This window comes from Typopeltis vanoorti, chromosome 3, assembly GCF_054136105.1.
Source record: "Typopeltis vanoorti isolate ZY-2024b chromosome 3, IOZ_Tvanoo_1.0, whole genome shotgun sequence".
NCBI lineage: Eukaryota > Metazoa > Arthropoda > Arachnida > Uropygi > Thelyphonidae > Typopeltis > Typopeltis vanoorti.
Genome location: NC_143551.1, coordinates 112,251,657 through 112,270,957, shown reverse-complemented (window position 1 = coordinate 112,270,957; position 19,301 = coordinate 112,251,657). Strand labels below are relative to the sequence as shown.

Below are 19,301 nucleotides of genomic sequence, written 5' to 3'. Positions count from 1 at the left end.
TGAAAAGGCAGGAATAATTGAGAAGTCAAATTCTTAGTGGAATAGCCCATTCATCTTAATTGAAAAACCAAATGGAAGCCTAAGGTTTGACTTAGATTTGAGAGTAATCAATAAGGTTACAAAACCTTTGATTTCCCTCTGTGTAAGATTGAGGAATTATTGATCTGTTTGGAAGGAGCACAATATTTTACAAAACTGGATTTAAATTCTGGGTACTTCAGATCCCTTTGAAGAAGGAAGACAGAAATTCCTTTGCATTTACTACTAGAATGCAGAAATATCAGCTATGTAGATTACCACTAGTTGCAAGAAATTCTGTTGTCATTCCAGTCTTTAATGAATTCTGTGTTATCAGATATGGTAGGAAATGGATTCATCTGTTTTCAGGATGATATTCTAATTTATTCAAACGATCTAGATAGCCATTGTAAAATCTTGTGGAATGTTTGAGCCCCCCCCCCCCCCCGGGGGGGAGCATTAGGGAACACTGAGTGGGTGTTGTGTCCTTATCTCTAATATAATTACTCTTTTAGTCTTTTATTCAAATTCTCGTTCAACCCTTCCTCAGGTATCACGTGGTACCCCTGTAAAACAATGGAATTGCCCCAGGGTCAAGCCAATATCAGAGTATCTGAGATCAACCTCTCGTAAAACACTAAGAATTTTATTTTTTCGTTGCGCCACTCAGCTCTTTTAGATTAAATAATAATATCAATCAAGAGGCGATCTCTAGATAGTATTACCTTGATCTTTGCAGATGTGGCTAAATCTCTTCCTTCTAATTTCCCGCTTAGGTTCATGTTAGTTTTTATAAGTGGTGCATCAGATTCCAAAATCACAAATAGACTTAATTGTATTCAAAAGCAAGGTTTATTAGATACTATAATTATATACATAGTATATGTAAACTTAAATCTCAATCTAAGAGAGTTCCTGACAGTCAGGTTAACATTAAAACATTCCAATATCACAAGGATACTCAGACTGACTATTGCTAATTTTTTCAGTATAAATATCATCAACATTAAAACACCTAAATTATGCATAACAATCTCAATAATTCTTTTCTAATTCAGTTTCAATCAAACCACTCAAAATAGCATCTATATCTTTTACAATCTTGTCAATTTATAGCAATTCTTTACTCTGAACTTTATCATAACCTCTTTAAATATATAATAGCATCTATATCTTTTACAGTCTTGTCAATTTATAGCAATTCTTTACTCTGAACTTTATCATAACCTCTTTAAACCTATAATAGCATCTATATCTTTTACAATCTTGTCATTAATAGCATTTCTGTACTCTGAACTTTATCATAACCTCTTTAAACATATAACATAATTCGATCACAGTAGGAGACAGTAAATATACGATAATTTTCTCAGGATCACTACAGTTCAGTTCTATATAATATTATTAATATTATATAGAACAGTCTTGTCAATTTATAGCAATTCTTTACTCTGAACTTTATCATAACCTCTTTAAACCTATAATAGCATCTATATCTTTTACAATCTTGTCAATAATAGCATTTCTGTACTCTGAACTTTATCATAACCTCTTTAAACATATAACATAATTCGATCACAGTAGGAGACAGTAAATATATGGTAATTTTCTCAGGATCACTACAGTTCAGTTCTATATAATATTATTAATGTTCCTTCCTTCCTTAGATTCACAGCGTGGTACAAATCCTTTCATTCATAGTTAACAAATACTATAAAGCCTACTTATCTATCTTGAACTGCATCACATTAAGAGGTCCTCAGGAATCTGTCTCTCCTTAATCGAAATATCTATGGGTTCCTATCTGGCTTTATGTGGGCGGCCGGGCATACTCTTTCCGCGGAGATACGCCCTTCTAGTTCCGCCAATGCCTCTATCAAAACCCTCCGGAGTGGAGGCGCTGCCACCCTTCACCCGCTCATGACACCGCGAGACCAACACCAGGAGATCAGGAACAAAAAAGCCTCGTGTAGGGGTGCTTGACCCTTATATTTCGCCTTGGTTCCCGGCAATTCTCGCACTCCGTGATGTTCACCTAGCGCTTTCACATAGGTCGACGTCACAGCGTCCAGCTTTCTCCACTACATTTTTCGTGTGCTGTTGACACGCAAATGCCCGGGGCAAACCGTTGCCCTCACGTTACACTTCCACTATTATTTATACTAACTAGTGAGTGATCCCTTGTTGAAATATTATATAACTAACTATTTGTTTTCTTTTAGTTTGAAATATTTGATATATCTACAAAGCAGTATTTTAATACCTAGAGAGAAGCATGTTATAATGTTTCTTATTGTGTGTTCGCTCTGTTATACAATGATAAGATGAAATATCTTATGTTCCAACTTATCAAGGTATAACATGGGGCAGTAGGCATTATAATACTACTAATATAATAAAAGCAAAAAATTTTGTATTTAATGTAGTAGCATCCTATTTATATTGTATGTTTGGCAACACTGTTCAAATTTATTTATCTTATTTTTTTAGAATTTTTATATTGAAAATTAAGTAATTGGGCTCCTTTTTGGTTTGAATTTTGTACATTGCAAATAATTAATTTGAACAATTTTTAGCAGAATCCACTACCTTTATAAGCTTTACCTGCTACTTTTCCTAATGCCTATCTGGCAACTTTGATTTGCAGTTTATATCTAGCCTGTGGTATCATGTGGTGCACTTTGTTGATATTGTGTAGCACTGTAGCCCATTAAAATAAGTGAAAAAAGAAAGTGTCATGAACATTCAAGTGAATATTTAAAATATGGAATTATTCCATTTATAAATAATGAGCAGTTACCAATGTGCTTAATATATGAAAAACTTTCTCGAACGAAGGAATGAATCCTTCAAGAATGATTGAGCATTTAAGAACAAAGCATCCAAATAAAGCAAAAAAGGATGTGGAGTACTTTCGTGAATTAAAGACTAAATTTAAAAATCGTCCTGGACTTTAAAGGGTTGGTTGCAAAACAAAGTAACCAACAGGAGAAAGGATTTGCTGTGTCTTACAAACTTTCAAAATTAATTGCCAAATCTGGAAATCCACATACTATCTTGGAAACTCTCATCTTACCAACTATAAATGAAGTTTTAGATATAATAATTGGTCCAGGTAAAAGTATTATGACATTGTCAATCCCTCTTAGCAGTAGATCAGTATCAACAAGAATTGATGAAATGGCAAAGGACAATGAAAAAAACTTTGTGATGATTTTAAAACCAAGAATTTTCTTTGCATCTCGATGAGACAACTTTACATGACAACAAAGCTTTGCTAATGGCTTACATGCAATATATAAATACTAATGAAGAAATTATAGAAGCGTTTCTATTTGCAGAACAACTGAAAATTGACACAAATGGTTCTACAATTTTTAAGGTTGTTAAAGACTTTTTAATGCTAAAAATATTTCTCTCTCAAATATTATTGCATGTGCAACTGATGGGGTATCAGCTATGATTGGTCATCACTATGGATTTATAGCACATTTAAAAGAAGCAGTTGTAATCTTTACAATTCACTGCATTCTTCATAGACAGCACTTAGCTGCAAAACATCTTAGCAGTAGACTACATGAGACTGGATGGTGTTGTTAAAGCAGTGAATAAAATTAATTGCCAAATGTGGAAAAGCCATATACTATCATTATTATTATTATTATTATTATTTTAATAGATTCACAGGCAAAACTTTCATCTTACCAACTATAAATGAAGTTTTAGATATGATGATTGGCCCAGGTAAAAGTAATATGGCCTTGTCAATTCCTCTCAGCAATAGTTCAGTATCAACAAGAATACCCAGACATTGAATACCCGTATTTTATGGGAAATTTGCCATGGAAATTAAGAATTTGAGCATCTTTTGCTTCATACCAAAGTTAAATGGCTCTTAAATGGAAACTGTCTGTGACGCTTTAATGATCTTTACGATATTGTATTTTGGAATTTCTTAATTCACATAACGAGAACATGTGTAATGTTCTAAAAAAAGAAAAAGTTGACATCGTATATCTTTCTGATATTTTCACCAAATTAAATGAGCTTAACATCAAATTGCAGGGAAGCAACATGAATCTTATTAAAGTAAAAGGAAATTATAATTGCTTTTATCAGCAAATTAACATTCTACAAGCAGAGCATTGCAAGATGAGATTTTCTGCAGTTCCCAAGTCTACAAATAATAGATGATGATTTAATATTACATACAGATTTGGATTATTATTGTTCCCATCTTCTGATACTGAAAGAAGACTTGATGATCAGATTCAAAATCTTTGATGAACTTAAAATACCTGATTGGGTCATAAATTCACTTCTTTCTGATGCTACTTCTGTTTCATCCAAATTTGTGTGAAGAATTTATTGATTTAAAAAATGATTTTGAAGCTCAAGTGCAATTTCAACAGCATGGTTATGAAAGATTCTAGCCAAACATGTAATGCAAGTATCCTCAGTTTTGGCAAGAAATAAAATTACTGCTCATTGCTTTTCATTGTTCATACTTGGTCGAGAAAGGATCTGGCTGTTAGCTAAGCAGCAAAATAGATTGCAAATAAGTGAAAGAGGAGACTTCGTTTGTCAAACATTGAACCTGATATTGAAAAATTAGCAGGATCTCATCAGGCTCAGGGTAGCCATTAATGAATGGCTTATTAAATACAGTAAGGTTACATCTTTGAATAAATTCATATGGAATAAGAGAGAAATTAGTCGGAATACTAAATTAGCGGTATACAAGACAGTGTTCAAACCAGTTTTAACTTATGGATCTGAGAGCTGGGTCAGAAGTAAAACACTTGACCAAAGACTAGAGACCACAGATATGAGAGTCCTAAGAAAGATTATAGGCGTGAACAGATGGCATCAATGGCAGTATCATATTAAAAACGAGGATATTAGGAAAGAACTTGGCATTGTCAGCATCCAGGAATACGTTAGCAGAGCTAATCTCAGGTGGTATGGTCACTTAAACAGAATGGGCAAGGAAAGATTAGCAAAACAATTGTTCTCTGCCAGGTTGGCAGCAAAACGACCCAGAGGAAGAGCAAGATATAGGTGGATTGATACGGTACAAAGTGCCTTAGACGATAGAAATATAAGATCTGATAATGTTGGAGTCTTGACAAGTAACAGACTGATTTGGAGGAAAATTGTAGATAGGAAGTTAGTAATGATGTAAATTTTTTTTCATGTAGTACTATCATATCCTGTACACCCCTTGAGGGTACATGGCAGGAATTTGATGATGATGATGATGATGAGGTTACATCTTTTTGAGTAAAAATTAATTTCTGTCAAAGTGATTAATTTTTAATTATCTATTCAAATAAGTTTATGGTGATTTAGGTTTGCCTAATAATATATTATAATTATCTTATTGAGTCATTAACCAGTGTAAAATTGAGCAGGGAGTGGCAGGCCATACAAATAGTTGAAAGGGGGGCACCAGGCAAAAAAAAAAAAAAGGTTAAACCACTGAATTAGATGAAGCAAATCTATCTTTAATGTGCTTTAAATGCCAATTTTTCTTAAAAGAAGCTGAGTATTTAGGTCATAAAATTGGCAACAAAGGAATTGGGCCAACTCAGTCAAATGTAGAAGGCATATTATCAGGCAAACCTTCAAAAACAGTTAGGCAAGTTCGTAGATTCATTGGCATGTTAAACTTCTATAGAAAATTTATTCCTAATTGTTTGCAGCTATTGAGATCCATAGTGTATTTGACAAGGAAAGTTGTTAGATTCAATTGGGTTAAAGCCCAACAAGAAGTAGTTGACACCTAAAACGCATTAACTAAAGCTCAGTTCTCATTTATCCTAAATTTGGTGAAATTTTTTTATCTTTCTGCTGATGCTTCAAATGACTGCATTGCTAATTAGAACAGAAAGAAGAAGATTTTAAGCCAGTAAGTTTTATTATTAGGAAATTATGGTACAGAATTGAACTATTCAACCTTAGAGAAGGAACCACTATCAATAATTTTTCCCTTGAGAAAATTTAGATACTTGTTATTAGGACAACCTATTAAAATAAGACCTGCTCACTAGCCTCTGTCATCCCATATTAAATTCTTTCACCATCAGCTGCACACTACTTCCTTCAGCAGCACTCACTGGCTTGCACTAGCTTATTGTTAATTTTTCAAGAATTTTGTGAGCATCTTGTTAGACAGTGGCTATAAACTGAAGAGAAGCATGCACTTTAGTCCATAGTGCTTCTGGTTCCTACTGACCAGACCTGAATTAAGGTTGAAATTGGTCTGGGTAGTGACTCTCCCATAATCCATAGCATTATGCATTTCTGAAAGGAAGTTTGTTTTGCATTGTGAGATACTAAGGCAGTTGATGTTGAAGTCATCAGTATCTATATACACATAGCCTAATCATGAAGATACTTCACATGCAAATTTTGTTTACTTTGCTTACACATAAATAAAGGATTAAACAAGAATATAATTTCTTTCTAAGTATAAATTTATGTTGTAGAACTGGATTGAATGCATGTCATCTGTAGACTTTGAGGGATTGAAGGAGGAAGGGAGGGTGATATGACTGAGATGTAGACATTGTTGAGAGATGTTTGGATGGACACTGGGGAGTTTTTCCTAAGAATAGTGTTGAGAAGAGACAAGGAGGCTCATCCTTGGAAGTTGTGGTGAGCAAGGAAATAACAATTTTTATTTTATTATAAGGACCTCCTTCATGGAGGTCCTAATATCTTTGTTGTTTCATAACCATACCCAGTTTATTTTTTATACATTTAAACAGCTTATACCCACAGATCGCATTTATTATAGAAAAGGAAATTCACAGTTACTGAAACTCATCTCCTCTCCTCTCTAGAAAATCTAGTTACCATGACCTGTCCATACTATGAATATACTGATATATTTGTTACTACATATAAAGTTATGAAAAAATTGCTACTTTCCTCATGATTTTTCCATTCATGATGATGAGCAAACCGTTTCTACATTTTTTTTTAATAGAAGAAAATCAGAATCTAAGAAAATATTTTAACCATCTGTATTATGGGAGGGGAGAGTGTGAAGATTTTCATCTTATTCTAGATTAATTTCTTTAATTTGATAGTTTTGTTCCTATATCATTGTAAGGTGGCCAGAAATATTTTTGACACCCGATGTTGCTTATTACTTTTTAATTAGGACTACTACATGCAAAACTTCAAGTTTTATTATTATACAGGCTCCACCACGGAGTCCAAGGATTCATCCAGTTACACCATGAAAATAATGTAGATCTCAATTACTTCCTGATTACATCCTTAATAGGATGTAGTCATCCTATTTCTCAAACTTTAGAGATCATGTTCCCTCAATATATCTTCATATGCATAATTCCATAGGCAAGATATCATCTTGGTTGTCCACTTCTGAATCTTTTGAGCTGTCTTTCCTTGGAAAGGAAAGAAGATGTAAGCATATCAGTCTAGTAGTCCAGATGTGGTCTTATCAAGGCCTTGTGGAAGAATAACTTACTTCTTCCTATAAGTTATTTTTCTCTTCAGTGTTGCAGGTTATCCAAGATGATGACTTATCACCTTATTAGTTGTGGTGACTAAACTTTAACTTTCGATCCACTATCACACTGTTTGCAGCAAGTTTGCTCTGTAATGTCCTCAGTCCAGAATCCATAACCTTACACTTGGTGGCACTAAACCGATATTATTATTTTGTCCATAGAACCAATATCTTAAAACTAGCTTGAAAGGATCTGTATCAGCTGTGGCTCTTATCACCTTGCTCATTTGTGCATCATCTGCAAATAATTGGTTATTTCTTTCTGTAGATCTTCTTCCTTCTTTTCTGATTCCGAGGGCCAGTGGCCTGTTTTGGTCTCAGCCCAGCATTTCATAGCTCTTCCTCTGTTTTTTTTTTTTCCCTCAACCATTTGGTTTGTAAGTCATCATCTTCCTGGATATTCTTTTATGTGGCATTCATTCTGGATGTTTTTGACTATCTTCATTAATCATTATCATTAATATATGAGTATCTATATATCATTAACATACAAGTTAAACAGCATGGAGCCAGGTGCAGATAGATCCCTGTGGTGCACTTGTCACCTTTCTCTTAGACTCAACATCTCCACACATCACTTTCTACATGCATGTCAGCTGCTGTTGTAACCATAACTTCCCATACTGATGTTTGATGCTTTGACATCAAACATAACTTGATGTTGTATGTTCTGGCAAAATCTAGAAGTATTCTTGTATACCTTTTCCATCTATCCAACTGTGTCACTCAGTTATAAAATGTGAATATACTGTACAAATTTTATTTTACTCTGTTTTATGATATGCATTCATATCGAAAGGTTTAATCTGCTATATAATATACTGATTCTGTTGTCAATTTTTCATTGTTATAAATATTGTGTTGGGAAGCTGATTTTTTTTTTCTTCCTTAGGCCTTTAATAGCAAGACATATGCACAACAAAGTAAGTATTTCAAGATTTCACTTATCAATTTTGATCCAAGTTAACTTAGCCTTATTTTTAAATGCTGAAATTTTAGAAGCCCTGAAGTTGAAGATAATAGGCACTTACTTCCACAGCATACAGGTTACTTCTTGCGCTGCTTGAGTGCAACTTCAAAGTGCACAGCCAAAGAAAATTCAGATGACTTTTTTTTTTCTTTTTTTTTGTCTAATTGGTTAGTACTCAGCTAACATTTTATTTGTCATGCTCTGTAATTGAGAAAAATTTGAGATGAGGTTTCTAGGTGACATTAAAGATTTTGTTTTAAGATATTTGGCAAGTGGCAGAATTAGCAGCTAGTACATAGTTCAGGATTTGCTTGCCCTTTACTACTGCTTTTAAAATAACTTGTTACAGAACTGCAGTTTCATTATACCATCATTTCTCAAACTTTTTTTAGTCATGGAACAATTTTCAACTCACAGCATATTTACAGAATGGTTATATTCTTTTGTGGCTACTTAGTCTTTAAATAAAAAACATAAGTAATGCTCAAATGCATTTTATTTTTAAAATCAAAATAGATGTATAAAAATTATAAAATTGGTTGAAAATTAAAGCTGTATTCTACATTAGAAAAGTTATATACATACGTACCAAAACAACATGACTTATGATTTTCAGAAGGAAAAAATTATTGCATTTTAATAGAATTGATTTTCTTTGAATCACAAATTCATTTAATACTAGGTATAATGCTGGAAATAATTATGCCTAAAAATTTATTTTTTAAATTATTAATTATAATTAATTATTAAATATAATTATTATTAATTATAATTTTTCATGGAATACTTTTTCACATCTCACAGAACACTAGTTCCATGGAACACAGTTTGAGAAATGCTGTATTATACCATGAACATCAGTGGAAAGCACTTGGGTATGAAAACATCAAAAGTCAGCCATGTTGACAACATATTTCTAAATGCTTAGTGTCAGTGTCTTGCTAATGTCTTCGTTTTATTTTTAATATGATTCTGCCATTGATACCATTTGTTCACTTCCTTGATTTTTATTTTCTGAGAACCGTTACATCTGTGCTCTCTCTATTCTTTCGCCAATTATTCAATTTAGGTATTATTTCTGGGAAAACTCTCATGTTACTCCTCTTAAAAACTATTATTTTTACAGCTATTTTCCCTGCTTTTGTTTAGGAGTGCCCCTGTTTTAATGTCATTGGCTTTTTACTCAAGAATTCTTAGAGCATTGCAGATGTATTTTAGAGACAAATATATGTAGCATAATAGAAGAAAATTCTCGCATACCTTTTCTTGGATGTTGTTGCATGTCTTCTTTCTGCGGTGTGCATACTTCTGCTGTTATGGTGTTGAAAGGGGAGTGGGGGGGGCCTTAGGCAGTGTGGGGGAATTAATTTGAAAAAAAAAACAGTTTTTTTTTTCATAATATATACACATTATTTTTAAGGGTGGGCAGAGCGCTTTTTTTTGTAGGATGGGAAAAAAATGAAAAAGGGGCCGGGGGCCTCCACTGGATTTATTTAAGAGTATAACATCTGCACAAAGTAAAGAGATGGTAACATATCCAATTTTGACATCAGGTTTCATGCCACTTTCCTTTATAATGTCATCTGTATAAATGATGAATAACAGTAGAAACAGAGTGGAACCTTGTCTTATGCCTGATTTTACATTAAACCATCTTCTTGTGTCTACTTCAATTCTAACTGCTAACTTATGATTTAAATGTAGAGTATATATTGCTCTTAACTTTTCATTCCAAAATTTAATGTAGCAATGTCTACATAATCTTACACTTTGCCACATTAAGCTGGCAACTGTTATCCTTTATACATATGGCCAATCTATTTAAATCATCCAACAGGATCTCTACATCACTTTCATTATTATGGAGAAATTCAGTTATGGAGACATAACTGAATACATTAAGATATTGGTAGGAGGAAAGATCACATGGAGAGAAGGAAACAGTTTATACAGCTATAAAGAGATACCTGACACATGCTGCCCATTAAGTAATGAGATTGATTTTTTTCTGAATAAAAGTAACAAATGTGTTTATAGTTTTGATTGCTAGAGTGTGTAATCGCAGGTTCAACTTTCAAGTCGGGTGATGCAGAAGTTTTTGTGTGGCAACCATTGAAGTAAGGGTGTGAATTTTACTATAAATTAGGAATAACTGCTACAGAAGTGTACCAAGACCTAAAAAAAAAAGTTTATGGCGATGACTGTCTAAGCCGTGCACAGGCGTTCCCGCTGGTTTTCAATGTTTAAAGAGGGAGGGAGTCCCTGGAGGATGAACCACACTGTGGATGGGCAGTTTCTGCATGAACAAATGAAAATATGATGAAAGCTAGGGAAATTGTTGTTCATGACAGGCAAATAACCACTAGGCTACTTGCTGTACAGCTTGGTGTCAGTAAGGAAATGGCTGGAAAGAACAGTTCCACAACAACAATTGATTTTTGTTGCACAACAATGTGTCCATGCACTGTGTACTGTCTGTAAAGCAGTTTCTAGCTTTGAAGTTGATCTGATCGAACATCCCCCCCCCCCATTTACTAGATTTGGCTCCTGCAGACTTTTTACGCTTCCCAAAGTGTGCCTTGTAAAGGGAATGCTTCAATGACATTGAAGACATCCATTGTGGTGTGATCCAGAGACGAAGGAGGTACCCATTTAGGACTTTTTCACCATGCCTTCAAACACCTGTATGATAGATGTAAACATGTAGAGTTGGAGGGAGATTATTTTGAATCTGTGTAATTGACGATTTCAAATATCATTTTTTTTTATATAATAATTGTTGTTTCGTGACTTAATGGGCACACTGACATACCTTATATCATTAATGTACAAATTAAATAGCAGTGGGTCAAATCATAACCTTCTTATACACCACTAGCCACCCTGCTTTCTCCTGGATTCATCTCTCCTGGACACCTATCTTTGATGTCTATCCTTCTGTATATCCATCCCCATTTACTCTAATTTATGTAACAATGTTACATGCTGTATCTTGTCACATGCCTTTGTAAAGTTCCATAGTATTAATGTTAATATATAGCAGTTTCCTTTATTCAACTCAGCTGTTACTTTATTATATAAAAGTCAGCAAATTATTAAAATTGAGCTTAACGGAGAACCCATGTTTTCCTTTGTAGAATATAATTTTCCTCATCCACCCATCCCTGAACTCTGCCTTTGACCCCCCTTTCTTCATTATCTTAACTGTCACATCTGAGATAATGATCCTTTTATAATTTGCTACCTTCTTAGAGCCTTCTTTATGTAATAGAACCATTTTACTTGCTTTCCACTCCCTAGGGATTTTCGTTAGCTGAGACTTAAATTAAACAACCTGGTAGAGACACTGCTAATTACCTTTCACATTCTACACGACCAGTATTCCATCTAATCTCATTGCTGTATTATTAGCATTAAGATTCTGCAGTATCTTAAGCACCTCCAATTCATCTACATCTATTGTCATATTAGTCCTTCTCACATCTGTCACTGAAATATCTGAATGTGTGCACCTTTCCTAATTATATCACATTTTCCTACTCATATGTAATAATAACAATATAGGAATGGGCATTCACATGTTCTGGGTTATTACCGGATCCAGTACTCTCAATATATGGTGTGTCAGGTACCTCTCTGTTGCTGTATAAATTGTTTCGTTCTCTCCATGCGATCTTTCCTCCTGCCAGTCTGTCTCCACAGCTGAATTCCTTCATAACAATTATTTACTCTGCACTCATTGTACTAATTTTACAATGAATATTTTCTATATATCCTTCTTTGTTATCCCAACCTATAGTAGAAACAACACTCTTTGCCTTTTATCTCACACCAGATAGACTCAAACAGTCTTCTGCATCTCTACTCTCCTGCTGAACCCCCTTCCTTTTTTGACACAAATTTTTCCATTGTGATAAGCAAAATATTTATGCCCATTCCTATATTGTTATTATTACACTAGTGTCCAAAAGCTAAGGATAAACTACATTTTTACCTGTATATGAAAAAATTTTCATGACCACAGGCAATTGTAGACAAATTTATTGCTAGCATACTAATAAATTATATTGAAAAAATATGTTATAAATTTAATAGAAATTAAATTGAAATACCTTTTTCGTAAAAGTTACAAATATTGCATCCCAAAAGTGTTCTACACATGAATCAAGTTCTACTACACATATATCAATCGACATAGAAGAGGAATGGGAAAATTTGAAACAGATTCTCACAAAAGCATCAATAGAAAGTGTAGGAATAAAACACAAATGGATTGGAAAAAAAGGACTATGAGACCGGAACAAAGAAATAGAAAATATAATAAAAACAAAAAAGGACAGTTACCAGAAATAGCTAAATTTCAAAACAATAGAAGCAGAAATAGAATATAAAACAAATAGTGCAATTGCATGCAATTCTGCAAATAGTGCAGTTGATGACAAGGGGCCATCCCTGGAAGTTACGAAAAGAGGCTGTGCGCAAGAGGGTGAGGAGTGGTTTCTTTGCGTGGAGGGTGGTTGAACCTTGAAAGGCATTGCCTAAGAGTGTGATTTGAGTGAGGACAGTTAATGGGTTCAAGGAGTGGTATGATAGACTTTGTATTTCCTAAAAACGACCTCCCATGATGAGTCTTTTGACTCCATGGAGGCCTGGATAATAATAATAATAATAATAAAACGAGATGTAAGGGAAAAACATAGAGAGAGATGGAACAACAATTTCGTAACAAAACTAGAAAAGGATATATTTAAGCCACAACCCAAAATCTATAAAGTAATAAAATACATGAATAAAGAAATAAAAGAAAAGATAAAAATACAAACAATAGATTTAAAAAAAATGGGTGACCTATTTCCAAACTCTCTGGACAGATGAGAACAGTGAAATAAAATTTTATAAAACAAAGAATGACTTTAACAGAAAATATCACAATGCTAGAACTGAAACATACAATAAAGAAGATTAAAAATAGGAAAATACCAGGAGAAGACGATATAAATATAGAACTATACAAAAATGCAGGTGAAAAATTTAGTGAAAGACTTCTGAAATTTTTTAATATGGTTTGGATGTCTGGAAAAACTCCTAACTCTTGGAAAAAAGTACTGGTTATCCCAATCTATAAAAAAAAAAGAAATAAAGATGATTGTAATAATTATAGGGGAATTAGTCTTCTAAATACAGGATATAAAATATATGCAGAAATATTAAAAGAGAAGCTAAACGGTATTGCAGAGGACAAACTACTAAAAGAACAAAACTGTTTCCAAAAAGGCCGATGCTGCATAGATCCAATTTTTACTCTAGAATTAATAAAATTAATTAATTGTATTAATAAAATTAATAGAAAAGAGAAGAGAATTTTAAAAAGAAACATGTGGCCTTTATTGATTATGAAAAAGCCTTTGATAAAATTAGTAGACAAAAATTGTTTAAAATATTAACCAATTTAAATATACCAAACCAACTTTTACAATCCATTCAAGAAATATATACAGAAAATAAAATTGCAGTTAAATTAGAACACATCTCAGAATGGAAAGATATATCAAGAAGAGTAACAAGGATGTACCCTCTTACCTTTGCTTTTCAAAAGAGTTGGTTTTGACAAGACATTATATGGTCTGATTCTAGTGTCTTTTTGTACTAGGGATGATAATATATTTAAATTAAATTTATTATTGTATATTTTACAATAATAAATTTATTTAATAAATAAATTTATTAAATAAGTATATTTAAATTAAATATGTTATTTATTATGCCATTTCAAGATCTGTATGATCAATTAGAAACAAAGGAAGGACAGAGAAAAATTTACCAACTAGTGAAATGTAGAAATAAAGCAGCAAAGGACATCTTACATGTGAGGCAGATCAAAGATGCTGAAGGAAGAGTATTATGGAGGGATGTGGACATAAGAAACAGATGGAGAATATACTTTTGAGGGACTTTTGAATGAGGAAAATGCAAGGACTCACAGAGAAGATGAGCAGCCTTCTGAGGGGATGGTGCAGAACATCAGTAGAGTGTAAATGACTGAGGCCATGAAGAGGATGAGGAATAGAAAATCGGTGGGCCCCAACAGGATTCCATTGGAGGCATGGAAGGCACTGGGGGAAGAGGGAATTGACCTGCTGTGGGATCTGTTCATGAAAGTTTGCCAACAGGAAAACATACCCGAGGAATTGAGGGAGAGTACTCTTGTCCCCATCTACAAGGCTAAAGGGGATGCACAAGACTGTAAAAATTACAGAGGAATAAAGTTGATGTCCCACACAATGAAAATCCTAGAAAGGGTTCTTGATGGAAGATTGAGGAAGGAGGTGGAGATTGCAAAGGAAGAATTTGGCTTCATACCTGGTAGATCAACAACAGATGCTATCTTTGGGTTACGGCAGATGATGGAAAAGTTTCGAGAGAAACAACAGGAGCTACATCTGGCATTTATTGATCTGGAGAAAGCATAAGATAGAGTGCCAAGGCAAGAAGTCTGGAGGTGTCTGAGGGAGAAGAAGGTTCCAGAGAAATATGTAGGGTTGGTGCGAGAGATGTACAGAGATGTGAAGACAAGTGTTCAGACCTGCCTTCAAGTAACAGTTGGCTTGCATCAAGGGTCAGCATTAAGTCCATTTCTGTTTAATATTGTGACGGAGGAGGTGAGAGAAGATGCGCCTTGGACAATGTTCTATGCAGATGACATCTTGCTGTGTGCAGATTCAAGAGAAGAAGCGGGAACTAAACTGGAAAGAGGGAGAAAAGTACTGGAAGAGAGAGGTATGAGACTGAGCAGAAGTAAGACAGAGTGTATGTGTGGCACAGTGGGTGGCAGCCAGGAGACAGATCTGGAGCTGGAAGGAAATGTCATCAGGAAGGTGAGGGACTTTAGATACTTAGGTTCAACAGTGGAAGAAGATGGAGGAGCTGAGAAGGAAGTGGGATGCAGGATACACGCGGGTCGGAGGAACTGGAGGGAGATGGCTGGAGTGTTATGCGATAAGAGGGTGCCGATCAATCTGAAAGGCAAAATCTATAGGACAGTAGTGAGGCCAGCTATGACGTATGCTATAGAAACTGTGGCCCTGAGGAAAAATAACATTCAGCAGGATGGAAGTAGCAGAGATGAGAATGCTTTAAGTGGATGTGCAGTGTGACCAGAAAGGATCGTCTGAGAAATGACTATGTGAGGGGAACAGTGAAAGTTACGAACTTAGGAGCGAAGATACAGGAGGCAAAGTTGAGATGGTATGGTCATGTTATGAGGAGGGAGGACAAATATGTGGGAAGAAATGTCATGCAAATGGATGTGCAAGGAAGGAGGAAGCATGGGCTGCCAAAGAAGAGATGGAGGGAGCTGGTAGAAGAGGACTTGAGGATGAAGAACTTGGATGTGGTGACAGCCCAAGACAGGAGGATGTGGAGGAGACTCATCATCAACAGTGACCCCACTTAAGTGGGAGAAGCTGCAGAAGAAGAAGATTATGCCATTTACTTTGACAAAATTTGATATTTTAGTGTCTGTCTTTTTCTTCTTCATGTGATAAATCCCATCCCAAGTATTTGAAAGTATTTACTTGTTCTAATATTTTATTATATATCACTATTTTGCTTCTTATTGGATTTAAAATAGTGGCATTCTTTGAATGCTATTATTTTTGTTTTTTCTTTAGATATTGTCATATTACATTGTTTTGAGATATCATTTAATGATTTTAATGATCTCAGTAAATCATCTTCTGATGTAGCTAATATATCATCTGATGTAGCTAATATATCATCTGCAAATAGTAGTGTATCTATCTATCTATCTATCTATATATATATATATATATATATATATATATATATAAAATTATAACAATCTGGAAACAGTATAACCAATTTGGTATACAAATAACTCCACAAATGAAGATAGATACACTACTATTTGCAGATGATCAAACAGTATAAGCTACGTCAGAAGATGATTTACAGAGATCCTTAAAATCATTAAATGACATCTCAATACAATTAATATGACAATATCTAAAGAAAAAACAAAAATAATGGCATTCAGAGGAGAAAATCCAATAAGAAGCAAAATAGTGATGGATAATAAAATATTGGAACAAGTAAATACTTCCAAATACTTGGGATGGGATTTATCATATGAAGAAGAAAAAGACATAGACACTAAAATATCAAACTTTTGTCAAAGTAAATGGCATAATAAATAATATATTTAAGCCATCCCTAGTACAAAAACACACTAGAATCAGACTATATAATGTCTTGTCAAAACCAACTCTACTATATGGAAGTGAAACATGGACCATAAAAAGGAAAGATGAAAAACGAATTCAAACAGCAGAAATTAAATTTCTCAGAAAAACAGCTGTATATACCAAGTGAGACCATAAAACAAATGAAATTTTACATTCCCTGAATATAAAACCAATTAATTACTACATAAGACAGTATAAACAAAAATGGATAGAACATTTAAATCAAATGGACAACAACAGACTACCAAAAATATTATATAGATATAAAATAAGTGGAAAAAGAAGAATAGGAAGACCAAGAAAGAGATGGAATGAGACTTGAACAGGCCACCTGACCTAAAATCCATGTTTAGGAAGAAGAAGTGTTACATGGGGTTGAGATCTGGGGAATGTATGCCCACTCAATTCAATTAAAATCTTTCCACAAGTATCTGTCCTGCTCATGTATAATGTGGTGTTGCATTGTCATCCATAAAAATGAATTATTTGCCTACATAACCACAGAACAATCGAATAGGACATTGAAGAACTTCGTTGAAATATCGTTTGCCAGTCAGTCTCTTTTTCCAGCACTTGTAGCTCAGTACGTTCATTAAGCCTAATGTCTCCTCACATCATGATACAAGCACCACCATATCTAACCCTTTCAAGATCATTCTAGTGATGGTAAGCTGTACGAAGTGTCATCTAGAATCAGAGGGAAGACTAAAATGACTCATCTGTAAAGATTAAATTAACCCATTGGTGTCTTGCACAATTTTTAAGGATCAACTTCACTGAAAATGTACTCTACAATGAGCTGTGGATAAAGGGATGCAGACTATAGGCCTTCAGGCATGTAGGTCTACTTGTTGCAGACATCTTGCCACAGTTTGTTGCATTATCTGCATAACCTGTGCTCGAATGGAGCTAACTTGTAAGCTGACCTGCTGTGGTGCATCGGTTATGTTTTGCTGTTATAATCCAAAATTTGTCTTCGTGCTCCATGGTAGAGTGAGGACAACCTCTTAGCAAATGTGTGGAACACATTCCATTTGGTGTGAAATGCTGCCCAGAGCCTGGATACAACACTATGTGAGATTCCAAACTCTCTAGCAATATCAGTAATTCTGTGGCCCTTCTTCGAGCTTTCCAATAATTCTTCCCTGCGTGAAGTCAACTAGATGATGTCTTTGAGACATTACAAGACATTCAAGTTTGCATCTTTATTCCTTCAAACACAATTTGCTTAGTTCAGCCTTTTGCCTGTTGTTGAGTGTTACCATGTGATCCCTGTGCTTGCAGTTTGAAAATTTGAATGAGTACCCACTTTTTACTCAAAATCATCAGCTATACAAATTGCCACAAGCTGATTCATCTGAATTTGCGGTTGTAATCTTCAGAAATAGTGTTCGTCCTTGGGTATTACTCACACCAGCTGTTATACCTTTTCTTGAATTCATTCATCCTACCTGCACTTGCAACCTCCAAAAGCAATTCCTTCCATTTATGCACAATTCTATAAGAGAAAAATTTCAGCTCTCACCCCCTTCACTGCATTCATTCTCAAATTCCATAAATGTCCTTTTCTCTTTCCTCCATAAAATGAAAAATTCCATCAACTGGTATTCTGAATGACCCTTTCACAGCTTTGTAAGTCTCAGTCATATTATCTCTCTTTCTTCTATTTCCTGTTGTCTGCAGTCCAAAGATTCTGACTTTGTCTTCATAATCTGTGTTCTACAATCCTGATATCATCTTTTGCATTTTCTCTCTCTCTCTCTCTCTCTTCCCTGTAATCAGCATCACAGAAACCAGGAGACCAAACCTGTTCACACTAGTCCAAGTTGAGGTCAAATTAAGTTCCTGTAAAGAGGCTAAATGACTTCTTCATCTTTGCATGTTAACATCATTGCAGTTATTCACAGTTGTTATATGAACTGTCGTGGATTATTGCCATATAGCAATGATGTTTGCTATATGACTGTTGAACTTCAATTTCCTCTCTACTAATATTTCAAGATCCCTAGCCCAATCAGTTTCTTCTAGCATAATCCCATCAAAAATATAATAGGACATCAGGTCTCTCATTCCACCAAGGAACATAACTAACATTTATTCACATTGAACTGATATCCATTTTCACATATTATTGCATATCACATTCATTCCTGATTACCCTATCTGTCTTTATATCATCAGCAAATAGCTGTATGTCACATGTCATATCCTTCCCAATGTTATTAATGTAAAGATTAAATGGCATTGGACCAAGAACTGATCCATGTGTTACACCACTAGTCAGTTTAAATCTTAAACTCACATCCTCCATATATATCACATTTTCATATCTCTAAGTCAGCTGCCCTCTTATTCCTGTTAATATTTTATAATCCAGTCGCATATTCTCCAATTTATGCAACAGTCTTCCATGCTATATCCTGTTGAATTCCTTAGCAAAGTCCAAAATTATTATTATTATTCTGTATCTCTATGAAGTTCGATGACTCATTAGGGGAAGACC

The 19,301-nt window shown here is 34.3% G+C and overlaps 1 protein-coding gene across 1 annotated transcript in view; it reads left to right on the top strand.

The window, feature by feature from the left end:
- LOC150108472 (sorting nexin-6-like) overlaps nucleotides 1-19,301 on the top strand; it is a 285,148-nt gene that overhangs the window by 145,089 nt on the left and 120,758 nt on the right. Inside the window, exon 8 of the mRNA XM_090390474.1 lies at nucleotides 8,457-8,487. Within this exon, the coding sequence (XP_090246600.1) occupies nucleotides 8,457-8,487 (31 nt within the window). The remainder of the gene's footprint in view (nucleotides 1-8,456; nucleotides 8,488-19,301) is intronic.